Source organism: Bombina bombina, chromosome 6, assembly GCF_027579735.1.
Source record: "Bombina bombina isolate aBomBom1 chromosome 6, aBomBom1.pri, whole genome shotgun sequence".
Taxonomy (NCBI): domain Eukaryota; kingdom Metazoa; phylum Chordata; class Amphibia; order Anura; family Bombinatoridae; genus Bombina; species Bombina bombina.
Window position 1 is genome coordinate 585,736,572 of NC_069504.1, and position 26,857 is coordinate 585,763,428.

Genomic DNA, 26,857 nt, shown 5'->3' on the forward strand with positions numbered 1-26,857 from the left:
CCACAATGTTAATATATGTTTCTAATAATGCCCATGACAGTGCCCGCTTATCTTTAAAAACTTGTTGTGCCTTGGTGTGCACTGGTGCTGCCTTATATGATGTTGCTAGTGGAGTAAACTGCCTCACCTGAGAACATTCTATTATCCAGAAAACGCTTGTTGATATGTATTTATCTTTATAATCTCCCCCCCTCCCCCCCCCCCTTTTTTCAATGGAAGTCTACAACTGAGTTTATATATTTGCACATTTTTATATGGCACTGTTGATATAATTCATGTTATTCTTAGGTTGTAAGAAAAAATATGAGGTTTGTTCTTCATTTATCTTGTGATGTAACAGGATCGGATTAATGATGTAATCACTATTGTAAGAGTACACATTTATATGTATATCTTCAACCTCAATAAAAATTATTTACAAAAAAAAAAAAAATGCATGCCCTATTTGAATCATGAAAAAAGAAATTGAGTTCAGATTCCATTTAACTAGCCAGGGTCTCCCTAAGACACCTTCCTCTTGGTCTTAACTTTTTTTTTTACTCACCCATTAGGATGTGGGTCTTCCCATCATGATCTATGCCAGAAACTGATTTAATACGTGGAATAGAATGGAATAGGACTTTATTTAATAAAAAGCAATGCACAAAGGCACAATCAGAAATAAAGATAAATATTGTTTAAATTAACCATCTGTAATACACGTTTTACCGAAGTAGACAATTTTTAGCATATATCAAAATAACCTATTTCAAAATGGGGTTAGGCTGTACAATATAATAAATATTAGAGAAAAATAACACAAAAAATAATGCTACCTGTGATAATATCTCTCTCTCTCTCTCTCTCTCTCTCTCTGTCTCTCTCTCTCTCTCTCTCTCTCGTTCCCACGGAAAAAGTATTATTAATCATTTTCTTTGTCTGAATCATGAAAGTTTAATTTTTACCTTCATGTCTATAAAGGGAAAGTAAAGTAAAAATTAAACCTTCATGAATTAGATAGAACATGCAGTTTTAAACTTTCCAATTTACTTATATTATCAATTTTGCTTAGTTCTCTTGGAATCCTTTGTTAAAGAGTAATCTTAGGCAAGCTCAGGAGCATGCAATGGTTTATAGCCAGTGTTTATAACAGTATTTACAGCCATGTTATGCATAGTTGCACATACTGCTGCCATAGAATGTCTGTAGCATTCTATGCAGCAGTATTTACAACTACGTACATTATTTCTATTAACATTGTTGCAAACACTGCTGCCAGATAGCACATGCACGCTCCTGAGCTCACATAGGATTAATGGTGGCAGCGATGTTGGGGCAGCCTGTAGAGGCTTAGATGCAAGGTCATCATAAAAATTGTATTAACATAGCAGTGTTGGTTATGCAAAACTGGGAAATGAGTAATAAAGGGATTATCTGTATTTTAAAAAAAAAAAAAAAAAAAATCTGAAGCAGACTGTCCCTTTAAATTCTGCTATTAGCAATATATAATCTCAAAACATAGACACAATCACCTAGATTACGAGTTTTGATTTAGAGGCTGTGCGGTGCTAACAAGCAGTTTATGCTCACTTCTCACTTACAGACAGCGCTGGTATTACGGGTTTTTACAACCCAGACAAGAAGTGAGCATTGAGCAACATTTTGCTCCTTACCACACTCCAATACCAGCGATGCTTACGTTAGCGGTGAGCTGCACGATTTCCCCATAGGAATCAACGGGGAGAGCCGGCTGAAAAAAATCTAACACCTGCCAAAAAGCAGCGTAAAACTCCTTAACGCAGCCCCATTGATTCCTATGGGGAAATACATTTTATGTCTACACCTAACACCCTAACATGAACCCTGAGTCTAAACACTCCTAATTTTACACTTATTAACTCCTAATCTGCCGCCCCTGATATCGCCGCAACCTACATTATATTATTAACCCCTAATCCGCCGCTCCGGACACCACCGACACCTACATTATACTTATGAACCCCTAATCTGCTGCCCCCAACATCGCCGATACCTACATTATATTTATTAACCCCTAATCTGCCGCCCCCAATGTCACCGCCACCTACCTACATTTATTAACCCCTAATCTGCTGTCCCCCAATGTCGCCGCCACTATAATAAACATATCAACCCCTAAACCGCCGCACTCCCGACACACAAACATTAGTTAAATATTATCAACTCCTAATCTGCGGACCCTAACATCGACGCCACCTACCTACATTTATTAACCCCTAATCTGCCACCCCCAACGTCGCTGCCACTATATTAAAGTTATTAACCCCTAAACCTAAGTCTAACCCTAAACCTAACACTCCCTTACTTAAATATAATTAAAAGAAATCTAAATAAAATTACTATAATTAACGAAATTATTCCTATTTAAATTACTATTACTATTAAATACTTAGCTTTAAAATAAACCCTAAGCTAGCCACAATATAACTAATAGATACATTGTAGCTAGCCTAGGGATTATTTTTATTTCACAGGCAAGTTTATACCTATTTAATAACTATTGTACCTAGTTAAAATAAATACAAACTTGCTTGTAAAATAAAAAGAAACCCTAATCTAGATACAATGTAACTATTAGTTATATTGTAGCTATCTTAGGGTTTATTTTATAGGTAAGTATTTAGTTTTAAATAAGAATAATTTAGTTAATTATAGTAATTTTATTTATATTTATTTAAATTATATTTAAGTTAGGGGGTTAGGGTTAGACTTAGGTTTAGGGGTTAATAACTTTAATATAGTGGCAGCGATGTTGGGGACGGAAGATTGGGGGTTAATAATATTTAACAAATGTTTGAGATGTGGGGTTGCGGCGGTTTAGGGGTTAATATATTTATTATAGTGGCGGCGATGTCCGGTTCGGCAGATTAGCCTCGATTTACGGGTTAATAGGTAGTTTATGGGTGTTAGTGTACTTTTTAGCACTTTAGTTAAGAGTTTTATGCTACGGCGTTGTAGTGTAAAACTCTTAACTACTGACTTTAAAATGCAGTACCAGTCTTGACAGGAGAGGGTGTACCGCTATTGAAAAAAGAGGATACGCAATTTACGTAAGTGGCTTTGCGGTATTTCCAAGTCTGGCCAAAAAAGTGAGCGGTGAGCCTGTACCTGCAAGACTCGTAATACCAGCGGGCGTTAAAAAGCAGCATTAGGACCGCCCAATGCTGCTTTTTAAGCCTAACTCACAACTCGTAATCTAGCCGAATGTTAGCCTGATCGTAAGAGAACATAAATTATGCTTACCTGATAAATTCATTTTCATCTGTATGGGAAGAGTCCACAGCTGCATTCCTTACTTTTGGGAAATACTGAACCTGGCTACCAGGAGGACGCAAAGACACCCAGCCAAAGGCTTAAATACCGCCCCACTTCCTCATAACCCCAGTCATTCTGCAGAGAGAACAAGGAACAGTAGGAGAAATATCAGGGTGAAAAAGGTACCAGAAGAAAAAAATTAAATTTAGGGCCACCCACCGGAGAACACGGGCGGGAGCTGTGGACTCTTCCCATACAGATGGAATGAAATTATCAGACTTATGCCCCACCGTTTCTATGCGAAATGGATTACACTCCTCAATCAAAAAGGCAAGGAAGTCGAAGAAGCCCTCTGACCCCTACACTTCCCGGGGAGAGAACAAACAGAAAAAGAGGTTTGTCTAAATTCAGTTGTGGCCCGAAGATAGAACTTCAAGGCACAAACCACATCCAAAAATACATTGTAAACATTCCCTCGATGAAGGAGGATTAGGGCATAAAAAAAGGAACCACAATCTCTTGATTGATGTTGCGAATTGACACAACCTTAGGAAGAAAACCTAATGTGGTTCGTAAAACAGTCTTATCGACATGAAAAGCCAGATAAAGAGGGACACATTGCAAAGCAGCAATCACAGATACTCTGCATGTATAAGCAATAGCCAGTAGAAAAGGAACCTTCCCAGACAGCAATTTTGTGTCTACTTCAGGCATAGGCTCCAACGGAGCCCGATGCAACACTTTAAGAACAAGATTTAAACACCAAGGAGGAGATTAGATCTAAACACAGGTCTGATCCCAGAAGAGCCTTAACAAATGGCTGCACATCTGGAAGCTCAATGAACCTTTTGTGCAGTAACACAGACAGGGCCAGAAACTGTCCCATCAGGGGACTTGCAGATGGCCCTTCTCCAGTTCACTCTGGAGAACAGAATAAGTAGGTCCTGTACACCTTATGATAGATGTAAAGAGCAACCAGCTTACGAGCTTGATGAGAATAAAAATAACTCTCTCAGAAACCCCTCTCTTGGCTAGGACTAAGTGTTCAATATCCACGCAGTCAGCCTCAGAGAATCTAGACAATGATGAACAAAGAAACCTTGGTCAGCAGATCTCTGCGACAAGGTAACTTCCATGGGGGAGATGATGACATCCCCACTATATCCATGAACATATCCTTTGCAGTCAAGATATAGCAATCAGTATCACTGACACCTTCTTGACTCAAGACACTACACTAAGAAGTAGTGGTAATGACCAGAAAGGATAAATTAGATTGAACCTCCAAGGCACCGCTAATGCATCTGTTAGCTCCGCATGAGGATCCCTGTACCTCAACCCATATCTGGTTAGCTTGGTATTGAGACATCATAAGATCTTCCTCTAACAAATCTCTGCAAACACTCGGAATGGAGAGACCATTCCCCGGATGAAAGGATTGTCTGCTGAGGAAATCCGCTTCCCAGTTGTCCACACCCGGAAAGTGGATCGCTGACAGCCAACAAATGTGGGTCTCCCCCACACCAGAATCTGAGATACTTCCCTCATAACTAGGGAGCTTCTTTTTCACCCCTGATGGTTGATGTAAGCCACCGAGGATATATTGTCTGATTGGAAACTAAATAACTGGGACGAACCCAGCAGAGGCCAAGCCTTCAGAGCATTGTATATTGCCCAAAGATCCTAGGTCCTGTGCCTTCCTGGCACCCCAAACAGCTTCCTACCCTGACAGACTTGCAACCATAGTCACAATCACCCATGATGGTCTTAAGACGGACGTCCCTCAGGATAAGTGATTCATATAGAACCACCAAGAGAGCGATTCTTTCGATTGGTTGTCCAGAGAAATCTGTTGAGACAGATCCAAATGATCGTCATTCCACTCCTTCAGCATGCACAGTTGCAACAGTCTGAGGTGAAACCTGGCAAGGGAAATTATGTCCATGCTGGACACCATGAGACCAAGCAACTCCATACACCGAGCCACAGATGGACTTAAGGAGATCTGGAGGGCAAGATGTGTTGAAGCCAGCTTGTAACGTCTCTGGTCTAATAGAAATATTCTCATGTCTATGGAGACTATTATTGTACCCGGGTTTTGACACTAGAGAACTCTCTCTAGATTATCTTCCATCCATGGAAACGAATAAGACAGAGGAGAGATTACGAATGGTCCACTCTTCAAAAAATGTCTTGAAGCCGTAGTTAGACCAAATGGAAGGGAAATAAACTGGAAGTGCTGGTTCAGGAATGCAACCTTAGGAACTGGAAGCGGTCCTAGAGGATTGTTACATGAAGGGAGCATCCTTCAAATCTATCGTGGTCATGAACTGCCCCTCTCGAACAAGGGAAAGAATGGCCCTTTTTGTCTCCATCTTGAACGAGGGGACATATAAAAACTTGCTTAAGCACTTTAGGTCCAGAATCGGACGGGAAGTTCAATCCTTTTTAAGGAACCACGAAAAGGTTTGAATAGTATCCCAAACCTCTCACTGCGATAGACACTGGGACAATAACTCCAAAGAGGACAAATCCCGTACATGCCCCAGAAAGGCTTCACTCCTTACTTCTAACACTTCTCTGCCAACCTCCTGAGACGAAAGGCAATAATGACTGGGGTTATGAGGAAGTGGGGGTGGTTTTTAAGCCTTTGGCTGGGTGTCTTTGCCTCCTCCTGGTGGCCAGTAGGGATGGGTAAATGTTTCTAAAAATTCGAAATTTAAAACAAATTTTGATACATTCGTTCGTTCTAATTGAATTTCGAATGTTTATATAACATTCAAACATTCTATTTCGAATTTTCATTTTCTAATTTTTCAATAAAATTCGAAAATATTTGTTTGAATTATATAATGTTTAGCTATCTATTCATTCAATTTCGAAATGTAATACTCGAATTTGAATGTGACATTCAAATTTGAAATAGTATTTCTAGTCTACAACTGTGTTTAATAAATGTAATATTCGAATTTGAATGCTACATTTGAATGTCACATTCGAATTTGAAAAAGTATTTCTAGTCTAATACTGTGTTTTAAATGTAATTTTCAAATTCGAATGTGACATTCAAATTCGAATGTGACATTCGAATGTCACATTTGAATTTGAAATAGTATTTCTAGTCTAATACTGTGTTTTTTAAATGTAATATTCGAATTCGAATGTGATATTCGATTTGAATGTGACATGAAATAGTGTTTCTAGTCTACAATAATGTTTTATAAATGTAATATTCGAATTCGAAAATGACATTCGAAAACTGTAAATAACATTCAAAAATCGAATTTTTAAGAATTTCTACAATAACATATGTTCTAACATTCGAATTTGAATATAAACACATTCGCCCATCCCTAGTGGCCAGGTTCAGTATTTCCCAAAAGTAAGGAATGCAGCTGTGGACTCTTCCCATATTAAGATGGAAAGGCAGGTTTTATTTCCTGAAACTCTTAGAGCAAGATATAACATTATTTAATACTACATTCCTCTAAGCAGTATTCATTCCTATATGAGTGAAGAACCTGTTTGGTTGGTTCTTGATAAAGGGCACACCCTGGTGTTTACTTGCTATAATTCAACTGCCTTGAAACTTTTTTTTTTTTTTTGGCTTTACGGCATAGAAAGGTCAAAACTGAAATGTGCATGAATGCATTTTACTAGTAAATAGACACATCTTTGTAAAGTTCTTCTATTAGCAAAGTGTTTATAGTAAAAGTTATTACTGTTCCAACGGTATATGCACATGACTAGAGGATTAGGATTTAAATAACAAGCCTGCTCAGAGAGGTCAGTGAAAACGTTATTTATGTCATACAAGCTAAAGGTGCGGTGTTTGAATGCTGGGACACGGAACACTTACAGCATATGTGTGTATGAAGCTGAAACAGTAAAATATTAAGAGCATTTTTGTTAATGGAATGATATTGCAAAATTGTTTCTATGTAAAATTAAAATGTGGCCATGCACATTTTAATGTTTATCTTTTTATCCATTAAATTTTAGATGCAATTATGTTATATATAATTATTTTTACAAAGGAGTAGAAATCAGACTATTTGTGCACCTGCCTTGTTTGTCTTTATGTTTGGCAGAGCAGCAAGGATTACATTTCAATGACTGGGATACTGTGCGTAGCATTTTTCTATTTTGTATTAAAAAAGCAGCTGTTAAACATATTGGGCTAGATTACAATTGGAGTGCTATTACATATGTCTGGTTATTGCTTCCACAAGCGTTTTTAAAATTAACCCCCAAACTTAACTGTTTGGTTAAGTGTTCATTTTCTGTGGGGTGTTAGTAAAAAAACTGCACTGAAACGTAACTTTACATTGCGGTTTATGGAAACTATGTCTTCCCAGTAAATATTTATGTATATGCTTGTGTACTTATATATTTATTTGTTAATATGTGTATATACACATAATAACACATAAATAAATATATATATATATATATATATATATATATATATATATATATATATATATATATATATATATATAAAATCATATAAAGGCGTGCCCCTTTCAACCTATCAGGCGCTGCGAGTGCCTGTACACGGATCCCTATGAATTTACCTTTGACATTAGTGCGCTTGCGCTCTTGCTGTCAGTCAGTGGTATTCCGTGAACCGCTCCTGCGAGTAAGTACGATGTTATCCTTCTATCCTACTACAAATATGGTTTAAATATTTACGATTTAGCAATCTCTCTACCTGTCATTTCTGTGTTAGATAGGCATCTTTACCCAGGCTTAGCGGGGTATGATCCCAGTTTTCCTACAAACAGTGGTTGTCATTACGTATACAAAATGTATTATGGTGTGTAGTTTCCACATAAGGAACCATAGCCATTTGATGTTAAATTAATATGGGATACATATTTATACCTATCTGAGGCACATTTTATGACAAGGTTGAGAGCTGCAGTATTCATGTTTCTATCTTTGTTTCTATTTTGTTTTTAATCAGCACTGTACCGTTTATTTTTTGTATTTTTTTTTATGTTTCTGTATAACTGTTGCTGGTTGCCTTGACAACTATCTTGGCCTTTTTTTTTTTGCACACTGGGGGAGGGTCTTAAGGGGTATAAATGTTTGTAATTCACTTTTGGTTGTTGGTCTGATGAAGGGGAGCTATCACTTGGTATTTTCAAGACTAGTGAGTGCTATCTTCCATCTTCGATATCCTTACCTGCATTCAGCACCCTGGCATTGATATACTTGTTCATGAGAGTGCACCAGTCTCTACAAATATAATCATATACATATATATGTACATTTGCTGGCCATCGCTGCACGATTTACCCCCTTCGCCGTGCTACGTTCTCATGCTGTGTCTGATGGCATGAGAACGAGTCTCCCATTGGAGCCTATGGAAGTGTGCGCTGGTATTACAAAGAAGAGCGCAAATATCGCTTAAGCAAAAGCGATACTTTGCGCTACATTTATAATCTGGACCATTGAGGGCTAGGTTATAAGTCGAGCTCTAATTCATCACGCGGCTGCAAACAAGCAAATTTGCTCATTTACGGGCAGTCGATAAATAATCAGCAATTACAAGTGGCTGTTATTGCGACCGCAAGCTCCCGGTAGCAATTAGCGCTTATAAAATCTGGTTCATTTTATAAATGTCCACTAAATGCCCCAAAAATCAAATGTAATATACTTTATTAAAAAAGATAGTAGCATCTTTTAAAAAAAATAAAAAAATAATAATAACTGCAATAAGCATTTCTAAGTGTTTAACGTTTAAAGCAGGTTTGGGAAATGGAAAAAACAGTACTGAAAAGTGACTTTACATTGCAGTCTATGGGAACTGTGTGTTCTCAGTAAATATATATATATATATATATATATATATATATATATATATATATATATATATATATATATATATATATATATATATATATATATATGTGTATGTATGTATGTATGTATGTATGTATGTATATATATATATATATATATATATATGTATATGTATATATATATATATATCTATCTATATATATATATACATATATATATATATATATGTGTGTGTGTTATTATGTGTATATACACATATTAACACATAAATATATATATGTGAAAAAAGAGAGAGAACAGCACTCCTGAGATAGAACAAAAGCTAGAATAACTTCCATGCCTGTTCATTTATATTGTAACTCAGGGTGCGCGTTCTTTTAGTACACTATGCCCCTTCACAGAGAAAAAATATCCTGTAGCAGGCATGGAAGTTATTCTAGCTTTTGTTCTATCTCAGGGGTGCTGTTCTCTCTCTTTTTTCACATTTATGTAAATTACTCTTGGGTCTCCCTAAGAGTAATGGGTAAGCCAGACGTGGAGCCCGTGCACACATGCCCTTGGAGAGATACAACTGCACTTCACTGAGGAGGCCCACAGAAGGCCGAAACGATTGTCTGGGGTTGTTGCTTCCCTTGTTCAGAGAGGAATTGCCTGGTATTTCGGCGCTGGACTGTCATTGGGCAGGGTCAGACTGATATGCTACAGGATATTTTTTCTCTGTGAAGGGGCATAGTGTGCTAAAAGAACGCGCACCCTGAGTTGCAAATATAAATGAACAGGCATGGAAGTTATTCTAGCTTTTGTTCTATCTCAGGACTGCTGTTCTCTTTCTTTTTCACATAAATATATATGTATATAGTCATATACATATATATTTACAATTTGCTGCCATTGCTGCATGACTTACCTCCTTCACTGTGCTAGTTCTCATGCTGTGTCTGACAGCATGAGAACGAGGCTTCCATTGGAGCCTATGGAAGTGAGCTCTCGTGAGCGCAATGCTTTCCAGCAATGTGAACACGAGCTTGTGTTTACATTGTGCTCAATTTGTAATACCAGTGCATATTGTGTGCGCTGATATTACTCAGATGAGTGCAAATATCGCTTTCGCTAAAAAAATATTTTATGCAACACTTGTAATCTAGCCCTACATTTTTTGGAAAAAGTTGTTTAAATTTAAAGTTAAACTAATAAGAAATTTTTGTTGATTTGCTTTTAAAATCAAGAGAAAAAAATAAAATCTTATTTTGTGCTAAAAAATGCTTAAGTTGATGGAAGAGGGGGAACTAAAATTTCAAAAGATTATATCTCTCTCTATATATAAAAACTATTAGAAAGGTGGAGAAATTTAGTAAAAAAGAAAAATGGAAAAATAACGATATATAAATGAATCTTCAGAAATATTTGAATTGGTATAACAACTTTATTTAATACAGCACCTATCCAAGTCACATAACAAATCATACAAGAAAATCTTTACTTAAAGGTATAGAAAACAGATGACCTAATTCACATATTTATTTGTTCCTTAATAAACCAGCATCATCTCAGTGTGTTTTAAAATTAAATCCAAAAATAACAAGTATATAAAAATCATACCGTTATTTATTGTAAATAGTTCACTGCTGCAGAGTCTGATTCTCCATTCAATAAATGTGTAATTAGTCCCTCTACGATTTCTAGTAAATCACAGTTTACTTCGTATTCAGCCCCTTTGCACTCATGAATATTATTTGTTTCTTTCCTTGATTTACATAATATGTAATTAGGGGCGTAACAACTAAATATAGATTGACATGTCAGTATTTCCTTTGCCAAACTTCCACTGGCCAGTCAGAACATAGGGGATGTAGACAGCAGTGTTAATTTCGTTGACGAAAATATTTTCGTCAAATGTTTTCGTCAGCGGCCGTTTTTAGTGACGAAAAGTTAACGAAAATTAAGTTATCATTAAGTCAATTGACGAAAAATATGACGAAAATCAATTCCAATTTTCGTCATTGGACGAAACCGAAACGAAAATGTGAGGGTCTGAGGGAGGGACGTCACCTGAACCTCCGCTTTTTAGTTTCCTCTGAGCTCCACCCACCGCTGTCTGTTAGAGTGAGATGCACGCAGCCACGCATGGGAGTCTGGGAGAGAGAGTGAGAGACGCAGGCGCAGCTGCAGGATCCCTCTGTTTGCCTAAGGGAGTCGGGACTTCTGGAACAACGCCCTGCAGTGCAACTGAGTGCAAACCACAGAAGAGAAGAGGAAGAGTTGGAATTGGAATTCCTCCATGTCTGGAGAGTGGAAATTGAATGTGACGTGGTGAGTGACTTGTGTGTTTGTCTACTGAATTTTTAGTATAAGATCTCGGTTCGGTTCACGTTGCCAGTGCCACATGGTTATGTCGCCATGCAATGCATCCTCCTACCCTACTCTTAGGTGTCAGGCTTCCTGTCTGTGTAGTGTGTATCTCACAGTCTGTCACTGCAAAGTCCATGTATTTATTTAGGAAGGATATATATTATAGGAGGATCTGGCATCGGCATGGCAGGCTCAGCTCAATGGTGGCCTGGGTGGGTGGCGCAGGTGACTTATAAGGAAGGGGCACTGATCTGATCTGATCTGATGGGCCTGAAAATGAAATAGTAGCAGAGTGGGGGCTGAGGGGTTGCTGCTGAGCTGACTGACTGACCCTTGCTTTAACAATTACAGCATTTTTCTGTATTATTACCATTTTGTCTAGTACTAGTAATATCTTTCTTTTTGGGTAACACCAGTCACCAACAGGTAGCATACACTGCTGCACAAACTGTACAGATACAGATGACACTAGTCACAGAAATGTTAGTGTCTGGGAGAAAGAGAAGAGAAGATCTATGGATGCATTTTACATTTGATGCTAAGGAGAACAAGACCCTTTGCAAACCATGTGGAGTGGCAATCACTGGTAAAAATACAACAAACTTGAAGCGTCATTTGCAGATGAGTCATCCCGAAATTCATACAAAGGTACTATGCACTGCACAGTCACACTTAAATGGTTGTTTAAGATAAAGTTATTTAGTCAGGTAGGCCAAACTGGTGTTTTCTTTTCACTAAACTTAAAGGGACATAAAACAGGTTGGTTTGGTCCAGGTTCAGAATAGATCTGTTCAACTGCATATCCATTATCCTAAGCTAAACGGGCTAATTTTTTTTAATAATTATCAAAACTAAGCAAAATGAATTACATTATAGCTAAGCTGCCCCCTGGCCTGGAGCAGCCAACTCCACCCCCACAGTGTTTTACAGTCACAGGCATTGTATTTTAACTGAGTTCACACACAGCTTCTAGTTCTCTAGGCATGCTCCAGTAGATATTATGGATAATCCCTATGCATTTTGGAATTCCACCAACAACAAAAACACACAATATATATAGAAGGAAATGTGTGGGATGTGGGGGGAGTTAGAGCTTTACAATTCAGAAACTAAAAAGAAAGGGTTAATGTCGACTACTGGCACGGCAGTATAAAATTGCAGGTAAAGTAATTAAAATACATATTATTAATTATATTTTGTCTCTATCCTATCCCACTTGTTTTATGTCCCAATACAAGCCTAAAGAAACCACTGCTGTCCTGTATTGATTGATGAGATAACTAACCCTTTTGAGAGTGACATATGGTGGAACTGGGACTCAGGAAGCAAGGGACATAAATGTAGTATATATATATATAGAAAGAGACAATTGAACTTGGTGCTGTGGATGGGTGACCGTGAGAGAAAGAAAAATCAGAATTATTAGATTTTTTCCCCCCACCTTATTCACCCCCACAGATACAGAAAACATCCAATGATGGGCCAAGTCAAGCCAGTGCACCACAGCAAAATATTTACACAGCTCTTGTAAGTGCTTCAAAATACAAAATTGACTCTAAGGAACAACAGGCCAGGGAGGATGCCATAGCAAAATGGATTGGGCGCACTGGATTACCAGTCAGAACGATTGAAGATGAGGACTTTGTTAACATGATGGCGACCGTAGATAGGAGACTGAGTGTTCCAAAGAAAACTAAAATAAATAATCTGATTGACAAACATTATGAAGATGAAAAACAAAAATTCAAAAAGAGACTGGCTGCTGCCCGGAGAGTATCTATTTGCACTGATTTGTGGACAAAAAAAGGACTAACAGCTTCATTCCTTGGTATAAGTGCGTGCTACTTTTGTGTTGACCAAAATAAAGCTGATCACATATTGTTGGCCCTTGAACAAGTAGCACACCCACACACTGCACAGTCAATCAAATCATGTGTGGACAAATGCTTGCAAGAGTGGGACATACCAAAGAAGAAGATCCTTACAGTGATAACAGACAATGGGAGTAATATGGTGGCAGCATTTAAACACACCACAGCAGCAGCAGAAGAACCACCCAGCTTTAGTGAGGAAGACTCCCCCATAACGGAAAGTGACTCTGAGTCGTCTGAGTCTGAAATTGATGATTTGCGGTGAGCCATTTTTATTATTTTTTCAATCTTTTTCATGATGACAGTCAATTTTAACATGGATATGAGATTGATGTTGGGGGCGGGCTGTATCTTTTGTTGTTATTTTTCCATTTACACTTTGTATTGTAATCTTGTGTAAAGTATTCCCATCCATAATTAAGATATTGAGGGTTTAAAAACTTGAATGGAAAACTTTTTTATACTTTATGCTTATTTGACTGTGCTCTGTCCTCTTAGGTACCAACAGATCGACATGGACCGGACACCGTGTGTGGTGCATACCTTACAACTTGTGGTCCACATGGTGCAGAAGGAGGCAAGTGTTAAGAGAATCCTTGATAAAGCAAGGTCAGTAGTGAAACTCTTCCGCAAGTCTTCCGTTGCAACACAGAAGATATTGGAGCAGTGTGGCCTTATTGTTTTAAATGACTGCCCCACACGCTGGTCAAGTACATTCAACATGATCGCACGACTCATCAAAGTGAAAGACTCGGTCTGCCAAATCGCAAACAACATGGGATGGGACAGCTTTCTCCCTAGTGAATGGCAAAAGCTCACATCATTGCATGATCTACTGCTGCCATTTGCAGAACATACTAAAACCCTCCAGAGTGACACCATGTCCATGTCCCTGGTTGTCCCTGCCCTCTTTGATCTGCTCAGTCACCTTGATGACTTTAAACAGAACACTAGCTACCAAGACCTTGCCACAATTGCACAAAAAATGAAAGGGAATGTAAACCAGCGTTTTGCTTCATTCTTAGATACAACAGATGAAAGGTTCTCCCCACTTGCAGCTGCTGCTTGTTTTGTCAACCCTACTGTCTGTGAAACCCTTGTTGATGTGGCTGATGAAAATATTCAGGAACTTCTTAAACAGGCAGAGGAGTATGTGATAAGAAAATCAGCATTGCCCCACACACAAGATGAGGATCTGTCTGAAGAAGATGATGCACTTGCAGTTGCAGAAGAGGAGAATATTGAGAAATCAAAGGAAGAAGCCCCACCATCCACATCAAAGCACAGAGTCTTTCGGTTTCTCTCAAAATGCCGCAGAAGACCCAGGCAGAGGACCTCCCCAAACAACATAGAGCAGCAGATCAGAAAATATAGGGAGGAAGAGCTTTTGCAACAACCCATCACTGATGACGACACTGGAACAGATTTTTGGCTGTCAAAGAATGATACTTTTTATCACCAGTTAAAACCTTTTGCATTAGACCTGTTGGCTATGCCAGCTTCTCAAGCCTTTGCAGAGAGAATATTCAGTGTCACAGGTGACCTCTCTCGAGGCCGGCGGAATAGAGCAAGGGTCATATTGGCACGAAGTGCTTTCCTTAAAATGAATCGAAACAAATAGAAATGTTTTTATTCTCCAGTTACTTATAACATGTTAAGCATTTTTAGCATACCTATACTTGTGGGTTTGGGTTGTGTTTCACTCACTGCTTATTGCTATAGGAAGAATCAATAATTCAACAGTTCTAATTGTCAAATACAGTGACAGTCATAGAAAAAATGCATAAGGCTAGTGCTACAATACCATAAGTGAGTGTGTGTGTGGATTAGAATTTCTGTGGAACTATAATAACAACCACCACCAATAAACTCCTCTCTCTCTCTCTCTCTCTCTCTCTCTCTCTTAGCATTGATAATAGAGGTAAATATATCACACTAAAGAAAAAGAAAAATAGACCAGTAAGTTTAGTTACAGTAACTTTCAATTAGATGCATATTGTTGCTATGGATGAATCATGTCATGTCAATGAATCTAGCAGTGAATAGTATTCACTCACTCCTGACAGCACTTCCTAAACCTATACAAACGTCTCAGACAGATTTATAATTAGGCAGAGTAGGCACATATCATTTTTTTACGTCAGGCAGGCCCAGGTTCTGCCCCTAGGGGAGTTGGCAGCAGGACCTCAGCGTAAGGGTTCCCTACCTTGCACCTGTCTACAATGTGGTGCCAGAAATGTAAATCCACTCCAGCCCCTAGTAGATAGATAAGCTATAGGTGCTGTTCACTTGCTGTCAAATTTAGCACTGAATAAATAGTATTATCTGCTGTATTAACAGCACTTCCTATAGCAACAATATGCATCTCATTGTAAGTTAGTGGGGTGTTCTTAGTGTGATACATATTTACCTCTATTGTCAATGCTTGCTGAGACAGAGAGAGGAGTTATAAAAAGTGGTGATTGTTATATAGTTCCATACAGTACAGCTGCTAGCATTGTATTTGTAGCCTCTGCACTTTTTCTTTGAATGTATCTGAGAATTAGAATTGTTGAAATTTGAAACAATAAACTGTGAAGATGTGAAAAATTGTGAACAGTCCACGTCCAGTGAGTCAGTTAGTAACTGATTCTTATTATAGAAATAAGCATTACCCCTCTAGTATTGGTTAATTACTTTAGTAGTTATGCTGTCTGTGCCTTTGCTGCCTGTAGCACTAGCTGGCTGCAGAATTGTTTTGTTGTGTACGGTTAAGGTTAACAAGTTACTTGAACTGTTAAAAGGTTTTATATTCAGGTAATAATATGTGCAATGGGATTACAGTACAGTTGCACTTCTCTTTGTCAAAATTCAAAAAACAATATTCTTGTTTGTTAATTGTTTACCAGTACACAACTAAACAATTCTGCAGCCAGCTAGTGCTACAAGGCAGCAGAGCAAAATCAAACTTGCTTTTATTTTGCTGTCTGTGCCTTTGCTACTGCCTTGTAGCACTCGCTGGCTCTGGCTGCAGAATTGTTTTGTTGCGTACTGTGTTCAAGTTAGTAAGTTACTTGAACTGTTAAGGTTTTATATTCAGGTAATAATATGTGCAATGGGAACACAGTACAGTTGCACTTCTGTTTGTCAAAATTCAAAAAGCAATATTCTTGTTTGTTTATGAAACTTGCTTTTATTTTGCTGTCTGTGCCTTTGCTGCTGCTGCCTTGTAGCACTTGCTGGCTGCAGAATTGTTTTGTTGGGACTTGGGTACTGTTAACAATAACAAGTTACTTACTTGAACTGTAAAAGGTTTTATATTCAGGTAATAATGTGCAATGGCATTATTACATTGATTGAACAGTACAGTTGCACTTCTGTTTGTAAAAATTCAAAAAAACAATATTCTTGTGTTTGTTTATGAAACTTACTTTTATTTATAAAGACGTTACCACAACGGCTAAAAGTAAATTTGTGTCTGTATTCTTTTGTATGTACTATGTTCGAACTTCGAACCTTAATACCAATACCATAAATAATAACATTTTTAATCCAGGAGTGTATATATATATATATATATAATGAGTTTGGATTGGAAATTCTAGATAAATGCTTAAATAATGCACAATTTAACCCATTAGATTTTAGTTTTAGTCGAATTTTAGTCGACTAAAATCGCCAGTACGATTTTAGTCGACTAAAATTCGACTAAAACTAAAACAATTCAGATGACTAAAATACGACTAAAACTAAAATGGCATTTTAGTCAAAAGACTACGACTAAAACTAAATCAAAATTTGCTGCCAAAATTAACACTGGTAGACAGGGATACAAAATACAGCTGTGTTACAAACATGCTATACATCACAGAAACAAAAAAAAAAGGTTAAGATATATTTTGAATTCTAGATATATTTTGAATTGTTTTGAATTATAACAATTATAAATAATACATAAGCTTATGTTTTATCAAATTTGGAATCTAGCACTCTGGGTGTATTACTAAATACAAAATATCGAGTAACAGGCGATTTGGGGCACTTTTACTCAATATAAAGGTATATTTTTATATAACATCAGGATACCATTACTTAAAGACTAAAAAATAGCAGTGCTGTTTGAGTGAAGGCTATAGGAATTCAGTTACTTTTCTTAGCACACATAGTAATGAGCAGGTATAGATGTGTTTGTTTAATACCACACACAGACACACTAATCAGCAGGTATAGCCCTGAATTAAGTTTGTTTCATAACACACAAAGACATATGGGATCAGCTGGTATAGCCCTAAATTGAATTTGTTTTATACCAAACACAGACATAGTAATCAAGACTTATAGCCCTGAATTCACTTTGTTTCATATCACACACGGACACAGCAATCAGCAGGTATAGCCCTGAATTGAATTTGTTTTAGACCACACACAGACACACTTAGTAGATATAGCCCTGAATTAAGTTTGTATAATACCACACACAGACACAGGAATCAGCAGGTATAGCCCTAAATTTAATACCACACACAGACACAGGAATCAGCAGGTATAGTCCTGAATTCACTTTGTTTTATACCACACACAGACACAGCAATCAGCAGGTATAGCCCTGAATTGAATTTGTTTTATACCACACACAGACACACTTATCAGCAGATATAGCCCTGAATTAAATTTGTATAATACCACACACAGACACAGGAATCAGCAGGTGTAGCCCTGAATTCACTTTGTTTTATACCACACACAATTATCAGCAGTTATAGCCCTGAATTAAGTTTATATAATACCACACACAGACGCAGGAATCAGCAGGTATAGCCCTGAATTCACTTTGTTTTAGACCACACACAGACACACTTATCAGCAGTTATAGCCCTGAATTAAGTTTGTATAATACCACACACAGACACAGGAATCATCAGGTATAGCCCTGAATTCACTTTGTTTTATGCCACACACAGACACACTTATCAGCATTTATACCCCTGAATTAAAGGGACAGTTCACCCAAAAATTTTCTCCCCTTTAAATTATTCCCAATAATCCTTTTTACCTGCTATAGTGTATTCAATTGTTTACAAGAAGCTCCTTTACTCCTATTTCAGCATTTGAAATAGCTAATTTAGCCTGTGGTATAGCCACCTATACTGAAAGTTTTGATTCTGGAGTATACGCTATTGACAAGCCTAAGTAAACACAGCCAGCAGAAGAGATTACACTCTCAGTGGGATGCAGGATAGTTAAGTAATAAAATGATACTTGTCCATTGTTCTCTCTAAGTATTGAGCTTTGGTGTTGCAGACAAATAAAAGATACGGAAGCAAATTGGTGTATACAAAGTGATAACATAATGAGATCTGATATTACCTAAAACTCAACCCATTGTAATAGGTTGTGGTTTAAAAGCACAAAACCAGCTACTTCATATACAAAAATAAACCTGAAAATGCAATTTCTCAAATATTTTATACTCTGCAACTGGTATATCAAGTTTTTGAAAATACATTAATGGAAAAATAATTTTACATTGTACTGTCTCTTTAAGTTTGTATAATACCACACACAGACACAGGAATCAGCAGGTGTAGCCCTGAATTCACTTTGTTTTATACCACACACAATTATCAGCAGTTATAGCCCTGAATTAAGTTTGTATAATACCACACACAGACACAGGAATCAGCAGGTATAGTCCTGAATTCACTTTGTTTTATACCACACACAGACACACTTATCAGCAGTTATAGCCCTGAATTCACTTTGGCCTAGATTTAGAGTTTTGTCAGTAACGACCCGCGTAGCTAACGCTGGCTTTTTTCTGGCCGCACCTTTTAAATACCTCTGGTATTGAGAGTTCACAGAATGGCTGCGTTAGGCTCCAAAAAGGGAGCGTAGAGCATATTTAACGTCACTGCAACTCTCGATAACAGAGTTGCTTACGGAAGCGGCCAGCTTCAAAAACGTGCTCGTGCACGATTCCCCCATAGAAAACAATAGGGCTGTTTGAGCTGAAAAAAAACCTAACACCTGCAAAAAAGCCGCGTTCAGCTCCTAACGCAGCCCCATTGTTGTCTATGGGGAAACACTTCCTACGTCTGCACCTAACACCCTAACATGTACCCCGAGACTTAAAACCCCTAACCTTACACTTATTAACCCCTATTCTGCCACCCCCGCTATCGCTGACCCCTGCATATTATTTTTAACCCCTAATCTGCCGCCCCGTAAACCTCTGCTACTTACATTATCCCTATGTACCCCTAATCTGCTGCCCCTAACACCGCCGACCCCTATATTATATTTATTAACCCCTAATCTGCCCCCCACAACGTCGCCTCCACCTGCCTACACTTATTAACCCCTAATCTGCCGAGCGGACCGAACCGCTATTATAATAAAGTTATTAACCCCTAATCCTCCTCAATAACCCTATAATAAATAGTATTAACCCCTAATCAACATCGCCGACACCTAACTTCAAACATTAACCCCTAATCTGCCGACTGGAGCTCACTGCTATTCTAATAAATGTATTAACCCCTAAAGCTAAGTCTAACCCTAACACTAACACCCCCCTAAGTTAAATATAATTTAAATCTAACAAAATTAATTAACTCTTATTAAATAAATTATTCCTATTTAAAACTAAATACTTACCTGTAAAATAAATCCTAATATAGCTACAATATAAATTATAATTATATTATAGCTATTTTAGGATTTATATTTATTTTACAGGCAACTTTGTATTTATTTTAACCAGGTACAATAGCTATTAAATAGTTAAGAACTATTTAATAGCTAAAATAGTTAAAATAATTACAAATTTACCTGTAAAATAAATCCTAACCTAAGTTACAATTAAACCTAACACTACACTATCAATAAATAAATTAAATAAAATACCTACAATTACCTACAATTAAACCTAACACTACACTATCAATAAATTATATTTATTTTAACCAGGTACAATAGCTATTAAATAGTTAAGAACTATTTAATAGCTAAAATAGTTAAAATAATTACAAATTTACCTGTAAAATAAATCCTAACCTAAGTTACAATTAAACATAACACTACACTATCAATAAATTAATTAAATAAAATACTTACAATTACCTACAATTAAACCTAACACTACACTATCAATAAATGAATTAAATACAATACCTACAAATAACTGCAATTAAATAAACTAACTAAAGTACAAAAAATAAAAAAGAACTAAGTTACAAAAAATAAAAAAATATTTACAAACATAAGAAAAATATTACATAACAATTTTAAACTAATTACACCTACTCTAAGCCCCCTAATAAAATAACAAAGCCCCCCAAAATAAAAAATGCCCTACCCTATTCTAAATTACAAAAGTTCAAAGCTCTTTTACCTTACCAGCCCTGAACAGGGCCCTTTGCGGGGCATGCCCCAAGAAATTCAGCTCTTTTTCCTGTAAAAAAACACATACAATACCCCCCCAACATTACAACCCACCACCCACATACCCCTAATCTAACCCAAACCCCCCTTAAATAAACCTAACACTAAGCCCCTGAAGATCTTCCTACCTTGTCTTCACCTCACCGGGTATCACACCGATCCGTCCTGGCTCCGATATCTTCATCCAACCCAAGCGAGGGCTAGACATCCATCATCCGACGGCTGAAGAAGTCCAGAAGAGGGTCCAAAGTCTTCATCCTATCCGGGAAGAAGAGTAGATCCGGACAGGCAACCATCGTCTTCCAAGCGGCATCTTCTATCTTCATCCGATGAGGACTGGCTCCATCGTGAAGACCTCCAGCGCGGACCCATCTTCTTCCGACAACGACTTCCCGACGAATGACGGTTCCTTTAAGGGACGTCATCCAAGATGGCATCCCTCGAATTCCGATTGGCTGATAGGATTCTATCAGCCAATCGGAATTAAGGTAGGAAAATTCTGATTGGCTGATGGAATCAGCCAATCAGAATCAAGTTCAATCCGATTGGCTGATCTGATCAGCCAATCAGATTGAGCTCGCATTCTATTGGCTGTTCCGATCAGGAAGTCGTCGTCGGAAGAAGATGGGTCCGCGCTGGAGGTCCTCACAATGGAGCCAGTCCTCATCGGATGAAGATAGAAGATGCCGCTTGGAAGAAGATGGTTGCCGGTCCGGATCTACTCTTCTTCCCGGATAGGATGAAGACTTTGGACCCTCTTCTGGACTTCTTCAGCCGTCGGATGATGGATGTCTAGCCCCCGCTTGGGTTGGATGAAGATATCGGAGCCAGGACGGATCGGTGTGATACCCGGTGAGGTGAAGACAAGGTAGGAAGATCTTCAGGGGCTTAGTGTTAGGTTTATTTAAGGGGGGTTTGGGTTAGATTAGGGGTATGTGGGTGGTGGGTTGTAATGTTGGGGGGGGGGGTATTGTATGTGTTTTTTTACAGGAAAAAGAGCTGAATTTCTTGGGGCATGCCCCGCAAAGGGCCCTGTTCAGGGCTGGTAAGGTAAAAGAGCTTTGAACTTTTGTAATTTAGAATAGGGTAGGGCATTTTTTATTTTGGGGGGCTTTGTTATTTTATTAGGGGGCTTAGAGTAGGTATAATTAGTTTAAAATTGTTGTAATATTTTTCTTATGTTTGTAAATATTTTTTTTATTTTTTGTAACTTAGTTCTTTTTTATTTTTTGTACTTTAGTTAGTTTATTTGTAGATATTGTATTTAATTAATTTATTGATAGTGTAGTGTTAGGTTTAATTGTAGGTAATTGTAGGTATTTTATTTAATTAATTTATTGATAGTGTAGTGTTAGGTTTAATTCTAACTTAGGTTAGGATTTATTTTACAGGTAAATTTGTAATTATTTTAACTATTTTAGCTATTAAACACCGCCGACCCCTATATTATATTTATTAACCCCAAATCTGCCCACCACAATGTCGCCTCCACCTGCCTACACTTATTAGCCCCTAATCTGCCAAGCGGACCGCACCGCTATTATAATAAAGTTATTAACCCCTAATCCGCCTCACTAACCCTATAATAAATAGTATTAACCCCTAATCTGCCCTCCCTAACATCACCGACACCTAACTTCAAACATTAACCCCTAATCTGCCGACTGGAGCTCACCGCTATTCTAATAAATGTATTAACCCCTAAAGCTAAGTCTAACTCTAACACTAACACCCCCCTAAATTAAATATAATTTAAATCTAACGAAATTAATTAACTCTTATTAAATAAATTATTCCTATTTAAAGCTAAATACTTACCTGTAAAATAAATCCTAATATAGCTACAATATAAATTATATTTATATTATAGCTATTTTAGGATTTATATTTATTTTACAGGTAACTTTGTATTTATTTTAACCAGGTACAATAGCTAGAATAGTTAAAATAATTACAAAATTACCTGTAAAATAAATCCTAACCTAAGTTACAATTAAACCTAACACTACACTATCAATAAATTAATTAAATAAAATACCTACAATTACCTACAATTAAACCTAACACTACACTATCAATAAATTATTTAAATAAACTACCTACAATTAACTACAGTGAAATAAACTAACTAAAGTACAAAAAATAAAAAAATATTTACCAACATTAGAAAAATATTACAACAATTTTAAACTAATTACACCTACTCTAAGCCCCCTAATAAAATAACAAAGACCCCCAAAATAAAAAAATGCCCTACCCTATTCTAAATTAAAAAAGTTCAAAGCTCTTTTACCTTACCAGCCCTGAACAGGGCCCTTTGCGGGGCATGCCCCAAAGAATTCAGCTCTTTTGCCTGTAAAAAAAACACATACAATACCCCCCCCAACATTACAACCCACCACCCACATACCCCTTATCTAACTCAAACCCCCTTAAATAAACCTAACACTAAGCCCCTGAAGATCTTCCTACCTTATCTTCACTATACCACGTTCACCGATCGATCCAGAAGAGCTCCTCCGATGTCCTGATCCAAGCCCAAGCGGGGGGCTGAAGATGTCCATGATCCGGCTGAAGTCATCATCCAAGCGGGAGCTGAAGAGGTCCATGATCCGGCTGAAGTCATCATCCAAGCTGGAGCTGAAGAGGTCCATGATCCGGCTGAAGTCTTCTATCAACGGCATCTTCAATCTTCTTTCTTCCAGATCCATCTTGCAGAACTCCGACGCGGAACATCCTGCTGGCCCGACGGACTACCGACGAATGAAGGCTCCTTTAAGGGATGTCATCCAAGATGGTGTCCCTCGAATTCCGATTGGCTGATAGGATTCTATCAGCCAATCAGAATTAAGGTAGGAAAATTCTGATTGGCTGATGGAATCAGCCAATCAGAATCAAGTTCAATCCGATTGGCCGATCCGATCAGCCAATCAGATTGAGCTTGCATTCTATTGACTGATCGGAACAGCCAATAGAATGCGAGCTCAATCTGATTGGCTGATCGGATCGGCCAATCGGATTGAACTTGATTCTAATTGGCTGATTCCATCAGCCAATCAGAATTTTCCTACATTAATTCCGATTGGCTGATAGAATCCTATCAGCCAATCGGAATTCGAGGGACGCCATCTTGGATGATGTCCCTTAAAGGAGCTTTTATTCGTCGGTAGTCCGTCGGGCCAGCAGGATGTTCCGCGTCGGAGGTCTGCAAGATGGATCCGGAAGAAAGAAGATTGAAGATGCCGTTGATAGATGACTTCAGCCGGGTCATGGACCTCTTCAGCTCCTGCTTGGATGATGACTTCAGCCGGATCATGGACCTCTTCAGCCCCCCGCTTGGGCTTGGATCAGGACATCGGAGGAGCTCTTCTGGATCGATCGGTGAACCTGGTATGGTGAAGATAAGGTAGGAAGATCTTCAGGGGCTTAGTGTTAGGTTTATTTAAGGGGGGTTTGGGTTAGATTAGGGGTATGTGGGTGGTGGGTTGTAATGTTGGGGGGGGTATTGTATGTGTGTTTTTACAGGAAAAAGAGCTGAATTCTTTGGGGCATGCCCCGCAAAGGGCCCTGTTCAGGGCTGGTAAGGTAAAAGAGCTTTGAACTTTAGTAATTTAGAATAGGGTAGGGCATTTTTTTATTTTGGTGGTCTTTGTTATTTTATTAGGGGGCTTAGAGTAGGTGTAATTAGTTTAAAATTGTTGTAATATTTTTCTTATGTTTGTAAATATTTTTTTATTTTTTGTAACTTAGTTCTTTTTTATTTTTTGTACTTTAGTTAGTTTATTTCATTGTAGTTATTTGTAGATATTGTATTTAATTAATTTATTGATAGTGTAGTGTTAGGTTTAATTGTAGGTAATTGTAGGTATTTTATTTAATTAATTTATTGATAGTGTAGTGTTAGGTTTAATTGTAACTTAGGTTAGGATTTATTTTACAGGTAATTTTGTAATTATTTTAACTATTTTAGCTATTGTACCTGGTTAAAATAAATACAAAGTTACCTGTAAAATAAATATAAATCCTAAAATAGCTATAATATAAATATAATTTATATTGTAGCTATATTAGGATTTATTTTACAGGTAAGTATTTAGCTTTAAATAGGAATAATTTATTTAATAAGAGTTAATTAATTTCGTTAGATTTAAATTATATTTAATTTAGGGGGGTGTTAGTGTTAGAGTTAGACTTAGCTTTAGGGGTTAATACATTTATTAGAATAGCGGTGAGCTCCAGTCAGCAGATTAGGGGTTAATGTTTGAAGTTAGGTGTCGGTGATGTTAGGGAGGGCAGATTAGGGGTTAATACTATTTATTATAGGGTTAGTGAGGCGGATTAGGGGTTAATAACTTTATTATAATAGCGGTGCGGTCCGCTCGGCAGATTAGGTGTTAATAAGTGTAGGCAGGTGGAGGCGACGTTGTGGGGGGCAGATTAGGGGTTAATAAATATAATATAGGGGTCGGCGGTGTTAGGGGCAGCAGATTAGGGGTACAAAGGTATAATGTAGGTGGCGGGATGTACGGAGCGGCAGATTAGGGGTTAAAAATAATATGCAGGGGTCAGCGGGGGCGGCAGATTAGGGTTTAATAAATGTAAGGTTAGGGGTGTTTAGACTCGGGGTACATGTTAGAGTGTTAGGTGCAGACGTAGAAAGTGTTTCTCCATAGGAAACAATGGGGCTGTGTTAGGAGCTGAACGCGGCTTTTTTGCAGGTGTTAGTTTTTTTTCAGCTCAAACAGCCCCATTGTTTTCTATGGGGGAATCGTGCACGAGCACGTTTTTGAGGCTGGCCACGTCCGTAAGCAACTCTGGTATCGAGAGTTGCAGTGGCGTTAAATATGCTCTACGCTCCCTTTTTGGAGCCTAACACAGCCATTCTGTGAACTCTCAATACCAGAGGTATTTAAAAGGTGCGGCCAGAAAAAAGCCAGCGTTATCTACGCGGGTCATTATCGACAAAACTCTAAATCTAGCCGTCTAAATCTAGGCCTTTGTTTTATACCACACATTGACACACTTATCAGCAGTTATAGCCCTGAATTAAGCTTGAATAATACCACACACAGACACAGCAATCAGCAGGTATAGCCCTGAATTAAGCTTGAATAATACCACACACAGACACAGCAATCAGCAGGTATAGCCCTGAATTAAGCTTGAATAATACCACACACAGACACAGGAATCAGCAGGTGTAGCCCTGAATTCACTTTGTTTTATACCACACACAGGCACACTTATCAGCAGTTATAGCCCTGAATTAAGCTTGAATAATACCACACACAGACACAGCAATCAGCAGGTATAGCCCTGAATTAAGTTTGTATAATACCACACACAGATACACTTATCAGCAGTTATAGCCCTGAATTAAGTTTGTATAATACCACACACAGACACACTTATCAGCAGTTATAGCCCTGAATTAAGTTTGTATAATACCACACACAGACACACTTATCAGCAGTTATAGCCCTGAATTAAGTTTGTATAATACCACACACAGACACAGGAATCAGGTATAGCCCTGAATTCACTTTGTTTCATCTCACACACAGACACAGGAATCAGCAGGTATAGCCATGAATTCAATTTGTTTAATAGCACACACAAAGGAATTATCATGTATAGCTATGGCTATAAAGTATAACTTTACCCAAGGGTAATATCTTTACTATGTTAGGCTATAATGCAAGTATAGTATCTGCTTACAAACTATTAAATCTGCATTTGTCAAGTTAACTCACTATAGTTTTTCTTGTCTAATTTATATTGTTATGTGTATAAAATATTCCTTCAGTTTAAAGTTAATAACAATTAAGTTACGTATGCACCAATATCTCTTATTTTCACCTTTCTTTTCACACAAATAGATGTTTCCATCTGGCTACAGCATATGCTCTGTAACAGAGCCTTATTCAAAATCTATTTTTTTTAACTAATGCATTGTATATGGAGTACAGAGTACACAAATCACATAATTATTTAAAAAATGGTTGCAATATGCACAAGATTAGATTTCCATAGGGTAAATCTAGACACAACACTTACGGCTAGATTTAGGCCTAGATTTAGAGTTCGGCGGTAGCCGTCAAAACCAGCGTTAGAGGCTCCTAACGCTGGTT

At 37.7% G+C, this 26,857-nt stretch overlaps 1 protein-coding gene across 2 annotated transcripts; it reads left to right on the forward strand.

Annotated features, from left to right (window-relative positions):
• The first annotated feature begins 6,894 nt into the window (after positions 1-6,894).
• On the forward strand, positions 6,895-16,081 carry LOC128663301 (E3 SUMO-protein ligase ZBED1-like). 2 transcript variants are annotated; one of them, XM_053717561.1, is made up of 4 exons: positions 6,895-7,059; positions 11,850-12,081; positions 12,892-13,565; positions 13,803-16,081. In XM_053717561.1, the coding sequence occupies exons 2-4, from the start codon at positions 11,896-11,898 to the stop codon at positions 14,923-14,925; spliced, it is 1,983 nt and encodes a 660-aa protein (XP_053573536.1). In that variant the 5' UTR covers positions 6,895-7,059; positions 11,850-11,895; the 3' UTR covers positions 14,926-16,081. The 2 variants fall into 2 exon arrangements, with proteins under 2 accessions (XP_053573536.1, XP_053573535.1); XM_053717560.1 differs by lacking the exon at positions 6,895-7,059 and adding an exon at positions 10,010-11,394.
• Positions 16,082-26,857: the final 10,776 nt, after the last annotated feature.